Source organism: Limanda limanda, chromosome 16 (assembly GCF_963576545.1).
Source record: "Limanda limanda chromosome 16, fLimLim1.1, whole genome shotgun sequence".
In the NCBI taxonomy this organism is placed as follows: Eukaryota; Metazoa; Chordata; class Actinopteri; order Pleuronectiformes; family Pleuronectidae; genus Limanda; species Limanda limanda.
In genome coordinates this window covers 11,326,347-11,347,934 of record NC_083651.1, presented here as the reverse complement: position 1 = coordinate 11,347,934, position 21,588 = coordinate 11,326,347, and the positions used below count along the sequence as shown (strand labels likewise).

The 21,588-nt window shown below is 44.1% G+C and overlaps 2 protein-coding genes across 6 annotated transcripts in view; both read right to left on the bottom strand.

The window, feature by feature from the left end:
- The window catches only part of lmo7a (LIM domain 7a), a 35,860-nt gene extending 15,688 nt beyond the window's left edge, over window positions 1-20,172 (bottom strand). For 4 of the 5 annotated variants that reach the window (XM_061089176.1, XM_061089181.1, XM_061089179.1 and 1 more), the window contains exons 1-7: window positions 19,967-20,172; window positions 10,201-10,231; window positions 8,629-8,742; window positions 7,447-7,678; window positions 6,411-6,660; window positions 1,555-1,584; window positions 733-847 (exon numbers count right to left, since the gene is read on the bottom strand). In XM_061089176.1, the coding sequence (XP_060945159.1) occupies window positions 733-847; window positions 1,555-1,584; window positions 6,411-6,622 (357 nt within the window). In that variant the 5' untranslated portion in view covers window positions 6,623-6,660; window positions 7,447-7,678; window positions 8,629-8,742; window positions 10,201-10,231; window positions 19,967-20,172. The remainder of the gene's footprint in view (window positions 1-732; window positions 848-1,554; window positions 1,585-6,410; window positions 6,661-7,446; window positions 7,679-8,628; window positions 8,743-10,200; window positions 10,232-19,966) is intronic. The other variant, XM_061089177.1, reaches the window with a different exon arrangement.
- On the bottom strand, window positions 2,515-5,168 carry LOC133022152 (LIM domain only protein 7-like). Its single transcript, XM_061089182.1, has one exon. The coding sequence runs from the start codon at window positions 4,328-4,330 to the stop codon at window positions 3,494-3,496; it is 837 nt and encodes a 278-aa protein (XP_060945165.1). The 5' UTR covers window positions 4,331-5,168; the 3' UTR covers window positions 2,515-3,493.
- Window positions 20,173-21,588: the final 1,416 nt, after the last annotated feature.

Below are 21,588 nucleotides of genomic sequence, written 5' to 3'. Positions count from 1 at the left end.
TGGCTAACTGCGCAGTGAAGTTGAGAAGGAGACAGACAGAAAAGGAGAGAGGGTAACATTTGAAGGTGTTCTACTTGTGAGCTCCACAGGCTCCTCCCGGCTCACCTCCCCTGTGCATTAGGGGACTGTGTGACCTAAATGCTGTTTTGAGACTCTATTATTTTGCCGTGACACCAATCGCACTGCTGATACGCCTGGTGAGGCACAGCCACACATGCACATGTAGATAACTATATATTATTCTTCACTCCAGCACTTGTAATGGAGCATTTGTCTATAATAACGCCGCCCTGCAGCCGATTTTCCAGGAATAAGCAAATTATAAACTGATTACCTCGCATCAGAACATCACAACATCATTTCATATTAAGTCTATAACTTGTACTGACAGTATTTCCTGTCTTTGACACTGTGATTTGGAAATGAGGACAGTCCGTAGCCATAGGGCAGAGCTGCACCAATCAGCGACTTCCTCCGTGTCTGGCTTCTGTCTCAACCCCTCTCATTTCAGCCTGTGGCCGCTTCACTGCGTCACAACACCTGCTCCCCTGGTTCGCCACACAGATCTGTGCACTCACCTTTCAATTCAACCTTATCTGTGTTGGAAATCACAACTCTATTTCTGTCATCTTTCTGCCAGAGTCCTCTTGTCTTTGATTTGTACACCAAGAATGGTGGAAAGCGAACAGATGTCCTGGAGCGGTACACACGCACGTATCCGTTAAAACTCACATCCTGCCACTTGTCCTCAGTATCCTTTATCTGCTCGCGGTGCTTCTGCAGCTCTTCGTAGCGAATCTGCCGGAGGATGGCGGAGTCGTCCTGGATATCACTTGTTGATTTGCTCCTGTGGGGAGAAAAAGAGAAAGAAGGGTTAATTTCTTTCAAAGGCCAATCATCATTTCACGTGTTTCCATGCACCCATCTCCTCCAGTTAAGCTGCAGAAAACATTATGAGAATATAATCCACTTTATACCTCCCAACCAACCTGTCCTGTAACCAAGCGTTAGTTTTGCAAACACAGCACACGGGTCGACCACACACAACAGTGGTGAGAGGGTTAGTGGAGACATGTCACAGCCTTTCCTATCATGCAACGTCAGTCAAAGCTCACCACCCTACGGACAACATCACTCACCTGCTTAGATTTACACACATCTCATATTTCAACCCAAGTGTTAGGACCCCTGCTCAGTCACGACTCTCTCTCTCTCTCTGGGACACACTGCAGTTTAGGTGGATGGATGACCTAGCGTATTGCTATTGTACGCATCCTTCTATTTTTTTTTTGCTTTGTTTCTTTGTCTGTAGAGCTTTGTGGAGCTGCACCCTCCACCCCCCCCCTCCGCCCCCAAAACCCTGAACTTGGCCCTCTACCATGCAATACACTTTGCTGTGTGTCAGCGTTTAGCAGCCAGAGAGAGGGAGGAGAGCAGCACAAAAGCACAGGAGGCAGCGGGGGGGGTGGGGTTGGGGGGTGGGTGGGTGCGCGACTGTAAGAGACCAGAGCAAATGCAAACGTGCCACATTCCTGCGAGCCCGGATCAACTCACCCGTCGATACTCTCTGGCGTCTGGTGCTCTCTAGGAAACCAGACAGAACCACAGACAAACAGAATCACTTTTCTGCAGAGTGGCCTTGGACCCAGTGGATGGAGAAAGGACTGGTTGAGAGCAGAGGGCCAATGTGTGACTCTTAAACCCTGCTCATCCTCCAGTCTGATAGTGATTGAATATCGTTGTATAATAAAGATCTATTCCTGTTCTCTCTCTCTCCCTCATTTCTCTCCTGTCAACACGACCAGTCGACACCATGAGTCCAGCTCTGTGTGTTAATAGGAGGTTTTTCCTCACCCACTGTCAGCAGGTGCTTGCTATCACTGGGAGCTAGTGTCATAACCTAACTCTATTAAATGCCTGGAGAAGAAGAATATATATACATTTAAATGTGTGTATATAACCAGTGGTGGGATGTAACTAAGTGTATCTACTTCATAACAGAACTTAAGTATTAAAATATATTTTAACATATTATTCATAGATCTCCTTTACTTTATAGATTGATTTGGAGTTACTTTCCACTTCTATTCTTCTTGATATATAGAAAATATCTGTACATTCTACTCCAGTTCATTTTTCCAAAAAAGTGCATTTTGTGTTATTTGATATTTATATATTTCAAAGAAATAACATGTGTACAGAAAGTCCACTGCCGTGACTCAGCAGGAATGATGACATTTATTGTTGAATTTGAGAATAGGCTACACACGGCAAGTACTTTTGCCTTTAATACTTTAAGCATATTTAAAAGCAGATACTTACTTTTACTTAAGAAAAGTTTATGTGATACTTTTCCTTGAGTACATTTTTGTTTGTTTATTGTACTCTCCCCGCCACTGTGTATAAAAGTAGTATCCTTACTGTGCAGTATCACTTTTCCGTTCCCTGACATTTGACTGGAGAGGTGCGTTGACACGTAACCCCCCCCCCCCCCCCCCCCGAAACAATGCTTCCTTTCTGGAGACTTCAACATGATGTCACTGGAACTGTGGTTTTTTACACATGGATGTGAAGTAAATCCAGATGGGCTGGACTGGGGTTAAATGGTTGCTTTGTGAATGCTTGTGTGTGTCTGTGCGTGTGCAAACAGTGCAGCGCAGATTTGTGTCCGGGTTACTATGGAGTCCGCAAGTTGCACCTTCGTTCAAAGCCGTGGGGAATTTCTATAGGTTTTTGTGTCGACTCCAAGGACAAGGCTACGTTTAACTGCGCCGCTTAAAGTCAGAGTCTTCGGGAGGTTATGTCTGGATATGACCCGAGGCTCCTCCACACGCTCATGCTACTGAACTTTCAGCCTTACATGTCAGTGTGAAGTTCCCTGTGTGGAGGAAAACAACTCAGAGCCACGTTTCTGAGGAAGTTATGAGAGTTCAACGAACGGCCAGTTCAATGCAACGCATCACAACTTCATCAATTGTCTTCTCTTCTTTATTGTTTTCAATCACAGGCAAACTCGGTCCGATGGGAAAAGCAAACCAAAAAATAAAATGTCGAATTTGAGTCTCTTTATAAAAACTCATCATTAATCAAACAACTTGAATGGGTTGATGCTGTTTTGCTCATAAATCACACTTCAAAATACACAACAGTTGTGGGTTTAAAGTGAAACCTGGACATCCAAAACTTGCACTTACAATATATCATATATTCACTCTGCATGAAAACCATGTAGTATTTCAGGGTTACTACTTCAGTCTACCTCCATTTTCTGTTGAAACACACAAAACGGATCCAGTGAATGCAAACATTGCATAGTAGTTTTCAGATAAAAGAGTTTAATCTGGTACAACTCTCATCTCTAACAGCGAAGGCCTTAAAAACATGCTGTCCAGACCCACTCAGCATCAGACAGGAGATCTAAAGACTGAAAAGGAAAAAAATGGAAGACAACACCTACAAAGTAAAGAGAAGCTACAGTTGCATCGACATGTTTCTACAGCTTCAGAGCAGCTAGCCTCTCCACCATGAGCCTCTTCTTATATCTCAGCCGGCTGGCCTCCCTGATGGCCTGCCACCTCTGCAGGTCACCTTCGCTACAGGAGGAAGGCACTGAGGGAGTCATCTGATTGGCTGATTGGCTCTGATCAATACAAGCTCCGAGTTTACGAATCAGCATGTCATCCGTTTTAGGACGTGGCTCCATCTCAACCTGATCCTCTTTATCTGTTGCCGCCTTCTGGGTCAGAGGGCACGGCGGGCAGAGGAGTCTGGCCTTGAGGTTGGGAGGCAGAGCCCACGGCTCCGGGATGGACATGGGGGCGTAGTTGTCAGGGGCTCCCGAGAGTGGTCTCTGAGTCTGCTGGGTTTTCTCCTTACGATACACCACATCGTCCTGCTCGATGTCAGGGAAGTCGCTCTCCTCTGTGCCGCCGCGGCCGTGTTGCTGGGTGATGATATTGAGTTGCGGCTCAGATGTGTAGAGACGGCGTTTGTGGGGCAGCTGAGACTTTATCATGGCCAGGTCCGTGTTGGACTGGAAGGCCAAGGTCCGCCTGGCAAACATGTCGTCGTTCTCCAGGTCGGGGCACATGCCCTCATAATCAAAAGGGTCTGGCGGCTCCCGGGGGTCGTGGCGCCCCAGGAGAGGCCACTTTGCGCATTTGACCAGCCTGGGACCTGAGGTGGGGTCCACTGGGGGGAACACCAGAGGGGGAGGCTGTAACAGAGGGGGCTGTGTCTCGGGGAGCTGTGGGGGAGTGTGTGGTGGGATGTGAGGACTGCAGGGTGGGCAGGAGGAGAAAAAGGACAGAGAGGTGATGAGTGCATGCATGTGAACTGGATGAAAGAGCAAGAAAAGGAGGAAAAGATACAATAAGCAGCAAAAGCGGTGGTATTTGATGCAAAAGATATCGACCAAATCAGGATTTTACAATCACACTGCTATGGAATAGGAATCTGAATATAATTGCTTTAAATCTTCTCTAGAATAGGCAGTAATTAAGATATGATACTGCAAAGAGGCCATCTATTTATTGATGCATGTTAGGGAAACTGCAATAGCTCTTCTGTGTATTATATCATTAGTATATTAGGAAGCAGCTCATCAGAAATGCAGCCGATTATATTACTCCAATTAAATCTGAATGCGCTAAAACATTCCTTCATTGTCACAATCGCGCAGCTGTATCGACCTTTTCCCCACAACGAGGGCGGTGTGAGCCGAGGCCTTGTGTGTGTGGGAGTGAGAGGGAGAGGGGCCGCAGGGAGGGGGGGCGGAGAAGAGCCGAGGACTGGTGTCACAGTCCGAGTCGTCTGACGAAGAAGTCGACTTCTTAGGGCTACAGCAGGGTTGACGAAGGAGAAGGGGACAGAGGTAGGCAACAGGAAGAGAGGGAAAGAGAGGAGGCAATAGGAAGAGAGGGAAAGAGAGGAGGCAATAGGAAGAGAGGGAAAGAGAGGAGGCAATAGGAAGAGAGGGAAGGAGAAAGAAAAAGAAGAATTGATTGAGCAGACCACATTTCCAATCGGACAGTGTACAGGTGAACCTGGCATGCAAGTAAGGATGGCAGAATTAAGTGTGTCAAGTTGGAAAAAGGTAATGCAAGAAGCAGAAAATAAATTACTATTGTGAAGTTAAAGCCTAGGTGTGAATGTGCAGTATGAGCTGTGTTACAACGCCCTCACACACCTGAAGCCTTGCATCTTCTTATACCAGGGCCTGGTCTGAGAGCCCAGTTTGATCTTCTGTAAGTGAACGTCTTCCTCCGGCGTCCAGAACTTGGGTAAGAACTTGTCATAAGAGACGTAACCCACAGGCTCCGGTTTGACACCCATCTTGCGGGTGTAGAGATCATCTTGGACGGGATCGGCATAGCCCACATCGTCGTCCTCATCCTCAGAGTCGTCGTAAATTTCCCCGAACAGGCTGTCAGTCCTGACGGCTGGGCCGTGGTCCACCCTCACGGAGCTGTGGGGGGGCGGCCCGCCGTCGATGCCGCCACCGCTGCTCGAGGGAGAAGGCCAACCGACACGTGTCAAAATTGTGTTCACTGCACGAACAGTCACGCAGAGAGGAGCACATTCCACGAGCACTTCAAAATAAGATGACGCAAGAAATGGCAAACCAACGCAAGCTCAAAAACCCAAACTGTGAAGGAGCCAAAAAATGATTTGAGGAAATATGTTGCCGACTCAAATCCCTCCTCCAAGCTGGTAGAATGCAGAAGGAGCAAATGAGGACGTGCTGCGGCTAAAACTCAACACAAGTCAAACGGAAACCAACAAACCGAGGACCTCAGAGCTGTTAGATGCAACCATGCAAACTGAGGGTGAGAGAAGCAATGATGTCATCACGCAGGCAAATCAAAGTCACACCGCAGCTTCGTGTTCTCTGACCTGAGGCAGGCCACATTCTGTTGAGCGGCCACAGTGGGAGCCATAGTGACCTTGGGCAAGGAGCCCCTCCCACCTTCAGCTGCCCTCCCTCCTGCCTGGGGACTGATGGGCACGGCGAAGTTGGTGGGGGGAGCTGGGGAGGGGCTATGGAAGCGCCTGCTGGCCAGATCGTCCAGAACCAGATCCGGGTCCGGCCGGTCTACGTCTGACTCACTGCCGCTCTCGTACTCGTACGCCCACTGTAGCTGAGCGTCGGGCGAGGAACTCTGGGACGCTTGACTTTTTCCAAAGCAGTCGCAGGAAATCGCCGTTTTCGTGCGAGAGCAAAATTAAAAACAACACCATTGACCATTTGGAGACAGCACAAACACAGAGAGTGACAGGAAGACGGAGACAAAAACAGCCACGATGTAAAATTGAACCTATCACTTTCTGTTACGATGCTTTTAAGAGGGAAACAAAGTTAAAGATTATAAACGGCACCTTCAAACACTGTACTGTCGTGTGTGTTGTACCTGGTGAGTTTGCCGTCTTCATCCGTGTATACGGGACTGGCCCAGCTACGCCTGTTGTCCTCGTGGCGCTCTGCCCGTTTCTTCCTCAGAGGAGCGGGCACATAACCCGAAGTTTTGTCCTTACTGGGCAGAAACTGGTTGAACTGGGTGGTGGTCTTGGGCGTGATGTGGACTGACCGGCGGTAACTGAGACCGTCCTTGTTGTCAGCCATCCTGAAGACGGAGTCGGCCTCGGTGTCACTGCAACAACCTGGAGCAAGTGAAGAGGACGCAGGAGCGAGGGATAAACATGGGGAAGAAGACAGGTTATGATTGCGAGGCAGAGGAGGAGAAGGCAGATGTCTGTTGGAGGTGAGGAGGTAGAGCGAAGAGGACAAACAAGGTGAGAACAGAGGAAAGAGTGAGGGGAGTGTGCTGTGTGTTCTGGCAGGACTTTGAAGGAGTAACAGAGGGGTGCAGGGTGGGGAACGGAGGCCTCCTCATTTACAAGCTGGTGTGGATGACTGTGGAATGTCTCACTGCTCTCTCTCTTTACGAAGGGGAGGTCGGACTGCTCCCCTCCGTTCACTGACCAGAACTTCACTCTCTTACAGGGAACTATAAGTCTGTCATGAAACCAGACAGGTCTCAGTGTTGTTATCCATCTCCTGCTGAACCTGGGTGAATTTTTTACTGAAAATATTCCCTGTCAAAAGCGCACCACTAGAGGGCGATATGCATTTATTTTCATAAATGGGAGACAACACGCTGGCTCTGCTGGAGCATATATCTCCCCTGTTCAAATATTTGAAGTTTAAGACAGATGAACTGGATCAAAAATATTAATTCGCAAATACAATTTGAGAAAACGGCAGAGCTCTTTGATGAGAATCTACTGGCGCAAAAACAATGCTGCGTCTTCTTAAATGCCATAAATACAAGTTAAATTGGGGGGGAAAAGTAGAAGAAGTTCTTAAGTTTGGCACGAGACTGTCTATATACGTAATGCATGTGCTCCTGTTTGTTTATGAATGCAAATGACAACACATCTCCTTACCCTCGCTGCTGCCTTTAAGGGTGGTGTCGGAGGAGATGCTGTGAGGTCGGGATCCCAAAGAGTCCAAACTGTCCAGGGAGTCGTCTCTCCTGTGTCCGCCGCTGCCGCTGCTTCCTCCTCCTCTTCCTCCTTCTCTCAGTTGGTAGAGCTCCTCTCGCTCGGAGTACCAGCTATCTCCAAAACCACTGTCTCTGACGCTGCTGCCTTTCTGACTGGACGACTCCTGCAGAGCCTTTCACACACACACAAACACGCACAGTCAGATAATGGCGTGCCAATTACAATATTTAGCTCTGCGATGTGTTGTGTGCATGGGAGCTCTCCCAGGTAGAGTGTGAACTCTGAGTTGTCTCCTCTTCTCATTCTTGCAGACTCAGCTATTGTAAATATATATTTCCATACGGCCTATACGGGGAAATAGCACGCTGCTATTTAAATAGAATAACCTCATTGTTTCCTATTCAACAACCAGAGCTGTGATCCATGCACCCTTGATGACTGTGTTTACTGCATGAGAAGAATGTCATTGCACACAAACACCATAAACACTTACCCAGCACGGCTATAAACAAGCAAAAACTTGTCAACCACATTAAAAGAAAATGATTTTCAGATCTTTAATCCACCCAGAAGCCTCCCAGACAATACAAATCCACAAACTAAACCCAGCCTGAGCCCGTGCCACTGAACTGGGATTACCACGGCTGAATGTACAAGGCGTACAGTAACTGAAAAACTCCTGTAGTGAGTTGAATTACGGGGGCCTTGCACGCCAGCCGCCGATAAATCTATGAGCAAGCAAAGTGTCAAATTCAACACTGGCATGAGCCGGGGAGGGTGAGGAAACGTGCTTCCTCGGGAAAAGAACGTGGTAACATTTCGCATGAACTGTGCACTGCGCTGTAAACAAGATTAGAATAGCTGAGTCGAGGGATCAGGTCATTTGTGACTTAACCTAACTTTGGTTTCCCCCTCGAGGCCGGCGATCAGCGGCCGCCTCGGCCTATCACGCTCATTCCTCTGCAGCATAGTCCACATACCGGGGAGGATATAGAAATGGACTGTGCAGTGGTTGTAAAAGAGGATTTCATTCATGCTATTCCTGGTTTCAAGGAGGAAAAATTAAGCTTTTTGTTTCATGACAGCAGGGATAAGCTAGCTCAAAGTGCACAGGGAGTTTACCTTGTACAGTGCTGTGCCCAATAATCCCTCGAACGCCTTGAAGTTCAGGTGAGGTCCATCGTAGACTCTGTCGCACTGAGCTCTTCTGCCGAGCCAGAAAATGGTGATCAACACCTGGAGAGAGGAAATCAGACATGTAAGCGAAATCCAGTTCTTATCAACACACAATCGGATTATAGTGAAACCTTTATACCCTCCTCACTGGTGGATGTTGTGTGCGCTGCTAAAGCAGGTGATTGTTATGAGCTGGGGTCACATCACCCTCTTGTTTCCAGGCTCATCCAGAAAACTCTGCTCTGCTGCTGTTTGTGTGTGTGTATTATTCGGTGGGACGGGGACATGCAACGCACTACATCAATTCTGCTGGTCCCCCATCACACATGAAACCATTCAGACCGACATGTCAGCTCTTTGGGTTTATGCCATGCAAGTTCAAAGTAAATGATTATTGTTGCAGTTGGAGCGCACAGCAGGAACACGCAGGAGAACAGCGACGAGGCTGCGATGACAGACGTAGTGTTTTCAACTCGGGCTGAGCAAATAAACAACATTAATAATTATCCCAAGAGTTTAAAACTACAACCGTCACTCAGAAGCAAATATTAAATAATAAAGTGACATTTATCGAGATAATTATCTACTGACATGAAAATGTTTATCTCAATATAATTTAATTGTCCAACCCTATTTCCTGCAATGACGTCACTTGCAAATGATACTTGAAATATCACAAGTATTACTAATAAATTGACTAATATCACCAGAAGGGAAAAAATATCTCAGAGAATATGAGCTTTGTTGAATCAACATCTTCATTCTCACGTCTCTGTCCTTACAACTGACAACTTACAGGAGAGACCTTAAAACCAAACCAAATGAAGGAAGAAGACATTTCACCAAGATGAAAACAGATCGAACGTTTTTGTCTTTTTAAAAAAAGTTTTTTTCTTAATTTGTTTTGTGGACAAAAACACATTGTAGTTACTTTCCCAGGCACCTGATCTGGTATTGAGTGCAGGTGAAGGTCGTCTGTTTCATTCCATAAACTCATATGACTAATGTAATGTAAATAACACAGATCAATTATTTACTTTTACAAGATTTCTGTTTGTCTTTTGACATATTGAGCCTGGTTGGAATTGTGGTTGTCTAATTTCATCACATTACCCTTTGGATTCAGCGTGCACGTTGTGCAAGGCGTCCATGTGATCTCTTAGTGTGACACTCACATAGAATCTGGAGGAAAATCTTTGTTTTATTAACCCTTTACACTAACTTTACATATTTAGAAAATGTGTGCCATAAGTGTGAGCAATAAAGTATCCGATATTTTGATGGTTCACTGAAAGTTTCATGTTGGACATCTAAAAGTTCATGTAAGTGCACGATTGTACATGTGATGAATTTGCTCATTACAGAGGCACAAAATGTGGTAGGGACAAATAATCTGTTCTCTCTCCTGAATACGACAGCCTCTGGAGATAAATTATGTTGAAGGATTCAAACAGGTCCACAACTCAAACATCTGGAAAAGAGACAAACAGAAGACATGGTTGATATTTGCTCACTCACATTTTTCAGCCTCCGGTTGGTCTCTTGATCCCTGCGAGAGACAGAGCAGAAAAGAGAGGTGTATGTGTATGAGAGGAAATGACAATAAAAGGGGGGGGGGGGGGTCTGTGTGTTAGAGGCAGTGAAAGAGCTGGAAAGTGAAAGCACAATCCAGACGACTGTCAGCCCTTCACTCACTCTCACACAGCAGAAACAACAGCATAGGGCAATAACAACTACACTTTTCTGTTAAAATTTTTTAAAAAGGTGGGATTGAACGACATCTGTGTGCATAATTTTCTAATAATCGCAAAATCAAGCAATTGCAGGAACCTTTAGTCTTTCAAGTTTAGGGTCATTAAAGGAGCCCAAACAGATGATAAAAGTAATGACTGAAAATACGACTTCGAACAAGGCTCCACTGTCGGAGAAGCAGAGCTTTGAGCAGAGACGCAGGGTCTCACAGACTTTCAGTCAGGAAATCACTTTCCCACAAACATGTCTGCTCGCTCTTGCTCCTGCGAAACCAAACAACGGCCCCAGTCTCAACCTGCGGGCCTGATATTACCTTTCTGCTGTGTGCACACTGAGAACCTGTCCCCTAGGTCGACTAGGTAGTGTCTATTTAACGAGGCCTACAAACTGTGATAAACAGCTACAGCACATAAAGTCACCACAGCAGTGACAGTGAGAGGGATATATAGTCTGCTTCACATCCTTCCTGCTCTCGTGTTGTAATGGATAGTTCTACCCATGAACACTTGGTTTCTTACAGGCCAGTCACCTCAGGCAGAGCCGCCGGAGATCCTGCTGAGAGTGTGATGCATGTAGGTGCCCCTTATATGACCGCCTGTCAATCAAATGGGTTCAAGTCGGTTGCTTCAGGTGAAGGAAACAAGCAAGGGTTCATAACAATCCTAAACTGACTTCTGAGATTTTTTTCCTGAGTTAAACGAGTTAACTTAATATAAAACATAATAAATATGACTGCCTGAAGAGTTTAGGGGCGATCATTTACCAGATGGATTTATATGAGTAACTGGTCAAATGATACATACATTCCATCAACCATGATGGATGTAGTACAACTCTATTTTCTTCTTCCCAATGCCAGCTATCATCTCCCTATTCCACAGCTCTATCTCATGACCCAACTGGAAGTATCCTACGTCACTAACATGCTGCATGTGCGTCGATAATAGACTGTATAATGCGTCTTGCATCAGTAATACACAATGTAATTATGTAAAACACTCAAAGGGGCCATTTTTTAGGTTCTCTTACTTTAGTACTTTAATACTAGTAACTGATTATTTGGCAATTTTACGGTATTTATTAACCAAACACTGATATTTCCATATTGGTAGTAAACTTGTCATCATACGCAGTATACAAATACACACCTGTTACCTAGCAACTCTATCATTCCTTTGACAAAGGTATTTTTTCAACCGTGTTCTTGGTCCCTAAATGATAAATACTGCACTGTCTTTAACAGCTAGCTGCTAACTGCTTCTGTCTGTGGTTTGGTGCTGAGCTGGTGCTGCACAGCGATATTTCAGACTTTTATATTTCACTGAAAACAGCTGCCAACTGCAACCAAATTCAATGCATATGAGAAAAGTGAAAGTGAACCATGCAACAAATCTTTGTAAAGCCAAGGGGACGGATACTTCTCTGTTGGTTAATCACCACAAGAAAACATTTCTAAACCATCAAAATGTGTTTTTGCTACAATGTTCTTATCAAAATAGTATTTTTAGCTATTTGTTGACACTGTTTGTTTTGAATGCAGAACCTTTACTTGTTTTACAGTATTTTTACATTATTCTTTCGTTTCTGAGCACTTCTTACACCGCTGACACTATTTAACTGGATGGGAAGCAGCTCAACTTTCCCACCAGCATGCGTCATCTCACACAAGGGGTTTCCAACATTCTTATTCCCCAGCGGTCCAAAACTGAAATGGGCGTTTACCAATTTGGCATATTACAAATTTATGGACCCAATAAAAGCAGCAGCAGGAAAAAAAAAATGCCCTCTCTTGTGTGGCTTGGAACACGGTCACGACGTTTTAAGATTATAGAAGTGGCAGCCAGGTCCTGGAAATAAGCTGAGCTGCAGTGTACCAAAACTACCACCACATCTCTCTTAATGCTCCTTTATGGTTCGGGTTAATAGCTGAATAGAGGAGAAAATAAAAGGGCTATTTTCAGGCCTTAAGGGCCTCCGGACATAACTGTAGTCTGTTGGAATCAGCTGAGCACTCATATGACTGAGCACAACACGTCACCAGACAAGCTCTTTACAGAGAGTACAGGTCTCTGAAGAAGTCACATCAAAATGAATCACTTTGACATTTAAACTGTCTTTGAACTATGCTGAGCAGATGCTTGTCTGACATTTGTGAATACCACAGTTCACCTGAGTTAGCAAGAAAGACGTCAAATAGATAGAACAAAAAATGTGCAACTGACGTTAAGTAAGGGAAACAATGTAGTTCAGAGTCCTCATAATGGCTGAGCCCTGAGACAATGTGGTAGAGTAGGTATCCAGAGTTCTGAGAGGGAAACCCTCCGGCTTGACAAATGAACGGGACGTCCACAAGACATTTATCTCAGGATTTATCCTCAACCTCTGACATTCACATCTTCACACTCTTGCAGAGGTCAAAGGGTGAGAGAGGACAAATCTATCTCCAGACAGCGACTCTTCATTTGACCTCCAGTAAAATCCAAAAGATCCGCAGACACACAAGTGCAAGTCAACAACTGGAAGTCAACATCTGCTGCTACACAACCATCAACCGCACAATGTCAAACGTTTGTAAAATTTCAGACAACAAGCTGTTGAGAAATGATCAAAATTCCTTTTATACTGTTACAAACATATCATAACAAGTATGCTTTTCTAACGTAACAGGCTTGTCATCACTTGAAGCCATTTTGCCAAACTTGAAATATTAGATCTCTCAGTGAAACTGCGTGTTCTGCCAACGCAAACCAGAGATGAAGAGAAAGATATGAAACACAAGCCACCATTCAAATGTTAGACAAACAACTTGTTAATGACATTTTCTTCCATATCAATCACCTTCCTTTGACGCCACAGAGCCAAAAAATATGATAAGATCTACAGCAAGAAAATAAATCTGCACTAAAGAAGCAAGATGACATAATGTATTTATTTCCACTAAAAACACCGCGGCAACAACAGACAAAGATCTAAGCCTGTGTTTACGATCTGAATCATACCTCTGCAATGTAGATCCCTTTCTCTCGTGCCTGCAGTAACAGCGGATGTAAAATCCTTTTATCTATTCTCGCATTATCATAAAAATACCTAAGCTCTTATGAGTCTTGTAAAAATAGACGTGTTCTGAACAGTGGGATCAGCTGCGGGTGAGACAGTGTCGGGCATCATTGTGTCACACGCGTCACAGACACTACAGCCTCTGTGAGTCAGGACACAGGGTGAGGCTGGCATTTCTCTCTCCAGCTCATCCACAGAGCACAACTATAACCCTTGTATTGGCCTTTTTGTATTTATACAGCTGTGGCCTGGTCCGCGGTGTAGAAACTTTATTTGGCCGTGCCCCGTCATTGAATAATCTGTACAGAGTTTACGAAACACTGCAATGAGGAGCGACAGCGGTGCCACATATTAAAATGTGAAACCAGAGCAGTGCCAGCTCAGTGAGCCACACCCAGAACGCCAACACACAGTGCACTTCGCTCGTCCTCTTTGCGTTGATTCAACAGCGCTACAATATGTACAAGGTGCAATATCTCTTGATGTTGAATAAATTCTGATAAGAGGCTGTGTAGTGCGTCCAAATTTGCCTGAGAAACGGCACATTCCTTCAGGTAGTTCAAACATTTGGTTTGATCCGCAGCCAAGGATGCGATTACATAATCCACATCATGTAATCGCCCCACATAACCACTCCTCTTTCTCTATTGTGCACAGAGGTTCACTGACATTCCTCATAGGAGAAGGACATTTTTTGATCCACATGCCTCTGTTGGGCAGTTTCGTTTTTGGTGAGTAGTCGAGTCCCATGTCAATAATTTGCTAAATCACGACGAGTGAGACTTTGGACCCGTCTCTGCGGGGGATTTGTTCTGTCAGTAAGTGGAGGTCACAGAGGGGAGTACATAAATTCTTTACTTCAAATAAAAAAACAACACAGTAAAATTACTGTGTAAAACTAGATTACAAGTAAAGGTTCCGATTCAAATGTACTCTTATATTAAATATATAATTTTGTATCATTGTTGTGAGCAAAATATTGACATATCAACACCCTTTTAAGCCGATATGGGGAATGTGTTATCAAACTTATTGGAACATCCAGAAGTTATGAAGAAAGACATCATCGTTCCTTTGGAGTCCTGTTGCTCATTGGGATCATGTGAACGGAAAGTTCCCTTTCTCCTTTGCTCTGTTTTTGGGTTCTACCAACTCCTCAGGGGAATATTTGGCCCTTCAGCTGATAAATGCTCCGCTGTGTTCACCAGTTAGTCACCAATAATAACAGTCTGAGAGAGAATGAACCAGAACAGTGAAGTTGTGGGCTAAGCATCTACAATGAGCTGAAACTCACTATAATGCAAAGTGAAGCTGCAGATCCAGGTGATAATTCATCACTAGGAACTTTTTTCAAACTGTTTCATAATTGAGAAATATTGATTATTGCTGCATAATTGCAAAACATTATTACTATTATCCACATTGACACTTTTTCCCTGATTTCGGTGGAGCTATTTTTTTTACCTCCTTTATATGCTGATGGGTTGTAAGCTTAAAATCATATTTTATAAGACGACTTGTTTTACACGTTGTGTGATGTGTGAGTGTGTGTGTGTGTGTGTGTGTGTGTGTGTGTGTGTGTGTGTGTGTGTGTGTGTGTGTGTGTGTTTGTGTGGTTTGTGGAAGGATGTGGTATGGGTCTGGGTAAAACCAATAAAATATTGGTGTGGATCTGATTTACCGTACAGATCCAGGGACTTTTTTTCATCTCTTTGACACAACGTTTTTTCAATATTTCACCCTTTTCCCAGAGAAAAATTCTTGGTGGATGAAAAAAATCCGGCCCATTAAGAGGAATGATATCTGTGAGTGTGTGTAATTTGGTGAAGCTTGAATGGTTTTAATTCATTTCCACCACTGCTCAAAGTTTACCATCTAAGGCATCTAGTTTAACAACAGCTACAGTATATAAACCCTTTATTGCCTGATATGATGCTGTAACTCCTCCCACACCCACTGCAATGTACTGTAAGTATGACAAAGATAAGTTGGAGCTTCATGTAGCTTACATGTAGACGCTGAAACAGGCTGAATAAGCATTAGAGCTCCTTAGCAACAGTTTGACAGTGTAATGTGGAACAGTGCAGGATAATGACGCGTGCATCCTCGGCTCCACGCTCTGTAATTTCCGCCTGTGGAGCCAGATGTCCCATTTAACAGTTAGCTCTGTGACAAATGGCTCTTGTTGAAACATTTATAGAGGTCAAGTGTAAAGTAATCCGCTGACATTTAACGTCATTAGGGACAAGCCAGCGTGTCCTTGGATCCGTGGTCCTTCTCCGACCTGGAGTCTAGGCTGCTGAGTCGCATTTTTAGGGTCTTAAGGAAGTTGATCAAATTAAATTGAGGCCTTTAAGATGCGTCATTTCCTGAGCAGTCGTTACAAATGGACAGAGTTGGCCTAATGCATCCGGTGAGTCAAAGCCTCCAATGATGATTCAGATTCAGTCTGGTCAGTGGGTGATGTGGGGGGAAGCAATGTATATCACAACTGTCCGTCATGCGACACGACAAATCTGATATTAAACGTTCTCGTGACTGATAAACCTCTTTATCGGAGAGAAGGTTTCACAACACAAAGCAATAGAGGGAGTATGCACTGCAGATGGTGGTTAAGTTCAATACAACTGCACGGCTCAAAGGTCAGAGCTGACATTCAATAATCTTTTATGGCTGTTGAAATAACACAAGCTTTTATGTATTGAGTCGTGTTCTCAGCACACGTAGCTGTTAGCAACTACTTCAAACCACCTCATGTGGGCTTAGTTCATAAAACCAATCAATTCTAAATCAATGAAAGTAGTTTTCAGTGGAAATACAGTTGAATCCGCTTCTTATTTTCTACTGATTAATATTAGAGCCAGACTAATAAGTATTTTTGAGGGCCCGATACAGATGTAAGGGAGAAAACAAATTATAAAAAGTCTGATACCAATATATCATTGGATAAACTTCATTAGAAGTAGTTATAAGTAAAAATAAGACACAAATACAACAAAATATATAACTTGTATAAGAAAATATTTTTTTAATCTAAAATGTACTGTAAATGCAAATAACATATTTAAAATGTCTCTCTGAAAGGCTCGTATTGGCAGATTTTCATTAATTGATCTGACTCTGACTAATTTGTGAAGTAGTTTCTCCATTAATCTTAAGGTCCATAAAAAGTCACAATTTCCCTAAACTTCTTTATTATCGTTTTTTATCCATTATCATAGAAGTAAAAGAAAACTAGCAAATATTCACATTCGTGGAGCCGGAACTATAACACTATTGGACATTTATTGCAAAAAAACGACTTTCATAGTGTTTATTCAAGTTGCTGCAGATAGTTAATGACGGAAATTAAATGTCAGATTGTTGCATTATAAGGCTTTTGCCAAGAAAAGCTAATAATAGAAGCGTAACAGTGAAAAGCAACCCCCCCCCTCCCTCACTGCTGCTGAATGAGAGAACAGGGAAGCTGAGCGAAGCACCTGTCAGACAGGGTTTAAGGGAGTGGCAGTTGGATACACACCAGGGGCAAAGACAGCTGATAGAAACTACTTTCTCTCTCTCTCTCTCTCTCTCTTTCTCTGTTCATTTGCCTATACTCTCTGATAAGTAACAGTGAAAAACTTCCACTGGCTGCGGCCATGTTTGGGATTATCTCCTCGTGTTACTCTCCGTGTACTATCTCCTGTTATAAATACTGCAGCTCGAGAACCACATAATTGGGCCCACAATCACAAACACCTCCACATTTTTCATCTTGTGTAAAGTTTTTAGCGAAAGAAAAACTGCGGGGCCAATGAAAACAGGCCGAGAGAGCGGCAGGAGACATTTCCTCCTCATAATTCATCACGACTGACTCATGAACAAAGCAGCTGGAGGAGGTTCATGTGAAAAATGAGAACCTGCTACTCTCGAGCATATTTGAGGTGAGCATTAATGTCTGCAGAGGCAATCAAAGACACACAAAGTATGTTGTGTATGTCTTCTCTTGCGAATGATTGGTATCCTTGACAAACCCCACATGACAGAGTCACCACAGGAATAATAAATAAAGCAAACAACACTTACAAAAAAGCTAATTCACAGCAACAAAAACAAACAAACACAGTTCAGCCCCAGACACATGTGGGTGTGACCCTCAGCCACCCGGGTTTTGGGTTGGTGGGTTTTGAGGCAGTAAGGCTCCTTCTGTGGGGAGTAGATTAGGAAAGGAAACTTCCGAAACAACACACTATTTACACACCGTGTATCCTCTGGGCTCAAATGAGGATCTGTCCTTGTCTTGTGTTTCATGAAAACATGCAGTCGTTCTTGATCTTTAGATTGTTTGTTGTTTTTCCTGTTGACATTTGTCTTAACTCTTAAAACCTGGTATTTACATAGATTATTCACTCCAGAAGTTCAGAAACAGAAACGCTACAGTTGAAAAGTACTTGATTACAGGTAACATTCGACCTGTACTCCAGTCACAACCCTGTTTTTCTGAGAGCCTTGGGCCAAAACATTTCTTTCTGCTGCTGAGTGTGTTATCTAAAGTGTTATAAACATACTGTATCTGCAAGTGTTGACTTGCTTTCTTTCTATTTCCGGCCCCCATGACACTCTGAAGACGTTTGATTTCACGCCACTTCATTTGTTCAAACACCACTAGCTATACCAGTAACCACACTCAAACTTTCACATGCACACACACAAATACACAAGTGAGAGAGAGTGTACTAGAGGGAGACAACAATCTATTAAAAGCTCCTCAACCACGAGTCCCGATACCATTCCAATCAATCCTGCCAGTCAAAGTGACTCCCGGCTCCTAAAAATAGGACTTTGAGCCCCCGTCTGACCCCCCCCCCCCCGCAGGCAGACCGAGCCGGGCTGCAGGACACTCAGAAAAGTGTTTTTTGTGTTGCTCATTCAAAGAATTTGATGTAGAAACACCAATTTCCCAAATGCAAGATGAAGTAGAGTCATATTCTTATGTCACAAAGTCTAGTTGTAATTCTTCATCTCAGAATAAATATTTAGAATTGCTTTCAACATTAATTTAATTTTGAAACTATTTGCCGCCAATATCCCAGTACAGGATTACGCAATGGAGTGAACGTTTGATAATGAACCCGGAACATGAGGTTTATACAAGTTAATCTTTGTATTTATGACACAGGAGCTGACATTTAGCATTTGCCCAATAAAGCAATAATGATACTGCTGGGAGAGGGTGAGGCTCAATAAACAACAGGCAGTTTGTTCCTTTAGTACCAGTGCATGTACAGTACATCTGCCCCTGTGTGTGGCCTCAGCATGAATATAGTCAAATAGAGATTACTGACATTCTGGATCGTGGGAGAAACGTTACTTGAGGCTGTGGTAACTTTTCAAAGAAACATCCGATCTGACCTTAATTGCACAACTGCGTGCGATGCCAAGTGACACACAGTTGACAGATACAGCAGGATCACAACTTCATTACAACATGTTGCATTATTTTCCAAAACTAAAACATTGTATTTGCCAGGGACTGCTTACGTTTAACAACCTGCTGATGAAGCACTTAACCTCCACAGTGTTGTAAAGCCACAGAGAGTGGGGATGAACTGTGATCTGCTTCCTGAACACACCGGTGTAAAGGCTGAACAGGTTGTTCTACATACGACATCCCTGTCTGCCTGGCACACTGTTGACACAATAACAACTCTCTAAAACGAGAAAATAACAAACACTACAGAAGTATCGTGAAATCACCATCCCGCATGCGAAGTTGTGCATCATCTAAGCTCAACTTCTTTCTCTTTAAACATAACCTGCATGTAACAGCTATCTACTCTCGCATCTCATTTTAAGCTGATTCGCTAAACACGCAACAAAACAAGTGAATTTAATCAGCTTTCTTTCAATCTGATCAGAGATTATTTCATTCTTCACATCCTCTGTTCCACCGACTTGTGTGTTTTCACACCTCGACATCTCCATCGTGTTTCAAAGACGCACACAAAGCAGCGCCGTGCCTCAACAGGTGCGGGCTACTACAGGAATACTGTACACGCAAACTGAAAATAGCGCTGACCTTTTTTAACACCTCTGCTTGAATCAAGGCTCACACGCGGAGACATGTGGTTTGGAATACTGTGAGTGTGTGTGTGGGGATGGTGTGACACATGTAAACATTCATCCCAGCAGTGCAGAAGAATGGATGCATACATCGATCAGCCACAAGATTAATACAAGTAACTGTGGATGATGGGTGTATGACCGTGGCCTGATTTGAAAGAGTTGATTCTGACGAAAGCGGAAAAAAACACAGATCAGTGTTACCAGAAACTTCAAAAGCTAGATTACTGATAGAAGAGTCAAAATCATGAATTACCAGAAACTTCAAAAGCTAGATCAATAACAGAAGAGTCAAAATCACGAATTGGAGTCAGTTTAAAAGACAGATCTCATCTCTGTGAACGACAATGATGCGTATCAGAGAGTAACTTACTTGACTGTAACTCTCGTGGATAAGTCCTGAAGATCTCCGGGGTGGAAGAGCTGTGCCTCTTTTAGTCCAAGCTTGCCGCAGGCCCGGAGGAAGACGTTGAGGTTGTCCTGGACAAAAGGAACAAAGTAGGGATGAGGAGGTTGTCCACCCTCAGGAGCAAAAGAATAATCACTGAAGAGTTCTCTAGCAGGGATGGCAGGGACACCGCCTGCAACTCATTGCTTCCAAAGTTCATATCCAGAGAGCAGAGAGACGGATGGGGAGGAGCATGTGTAGCAGCAAATAAGAAGTGACCCAGTGCAGAACACACAAACACACACATGCAGAGAGGGGGGGTTAAGGGGGGGGGGAGAGGCTGCGTGACAGGAGCTGAGTGACAGCAGCAAGGCTACCTGTGGGCTGGGCAGTTGGGTGGGGACGGAGCCAAAACCAGGAAGGATGACGTCAGAGCTCTGTGGAAGTCCCACCCAACCGGCCATGCGAGTGCAAAAATGACAGACACAGGCAGCACACTGCCATGCCGTCGTCTCCTTTATTCTCACACCCTGAAACTGTCCCCTCCCTTCCCCCGGCCAAGCCCTTTACTCGAATACCTGTGGAATCTGCGGGTAGGTGGAGTATTTTGGAGACATTCGGTTGCTATGAAACATGAAGCCCGGGTGATAGAAACTGACAAATATTTCCCCTGAAGCAAATCGTGAGGACATGGGAGTGGAAGGACGGTTTCTCCTCCTCGTTTCGTGACTGCATATGATTCATTTTATGTTGCGTACGTTTTGTATGAGGGCACATGCTTGGCACAGATGTGTGAGCACAGTGAAAACACATCGTTTCTCCATAAATACTCATACACTTCATACATATCTGAACCAGTAAAGCACCATTCCTTTCTGGGGTTATGACTCCTTCACTCGTGATCCCGGCTGTCTTTGTTTATAAGTCTGCACTTCCCATCGGGCCTTAGTGCTTAAACAGGGTTTCATGTAATGACACATGGTTTCATCGTGGGCTACAATAATAAAGGGGTAGCTCGTTCTATATTTAAATGGCAAACATGCTTATTAGCAAATGGTAGGAGCGCTGACCTCTCGCTGCAGGCACCTCCTGCTCACAGCTTTGCTTGTCCTTCAACGGCTCTTTAACGGGCCCTGCAGGTCACCACTGGGCCCCTAGAGGTCAAGGATCAAACCCACCCTCCTCCTCTGTGCCGAGGAGCAGGGGTCACTGTTTTTTTCGTTATGTCACTGTATAGATTTTCTCTTCTCTTGCGTCATCTGAAGATATTTTGATCATAAGTGAGACCTCTCTCGTCACTTGTGCATGTAACATAGATCACTTGGGCCTTGCTATTCAACGCATGCAGCATGTACAGTCTGAAATGTGTCTCTTCACCTCAGACTGTGACAGAAACAACACAACAGTAACTTAAAAATCATCGGCGCGTTAGATATGATTAGAACCTTGAGTACAAATGTTAATTATCCTCATTACTATCAAACCAAAAGCCCAACAGTCAGTCCCAGAACATGCAGAGATAATGATGTTGAAAGAATGTTATGCTGACTTGTGCCTGAACATAATCCTGCTAAATATGCTGTTACCATCCAGCAGCCTCTAATCCT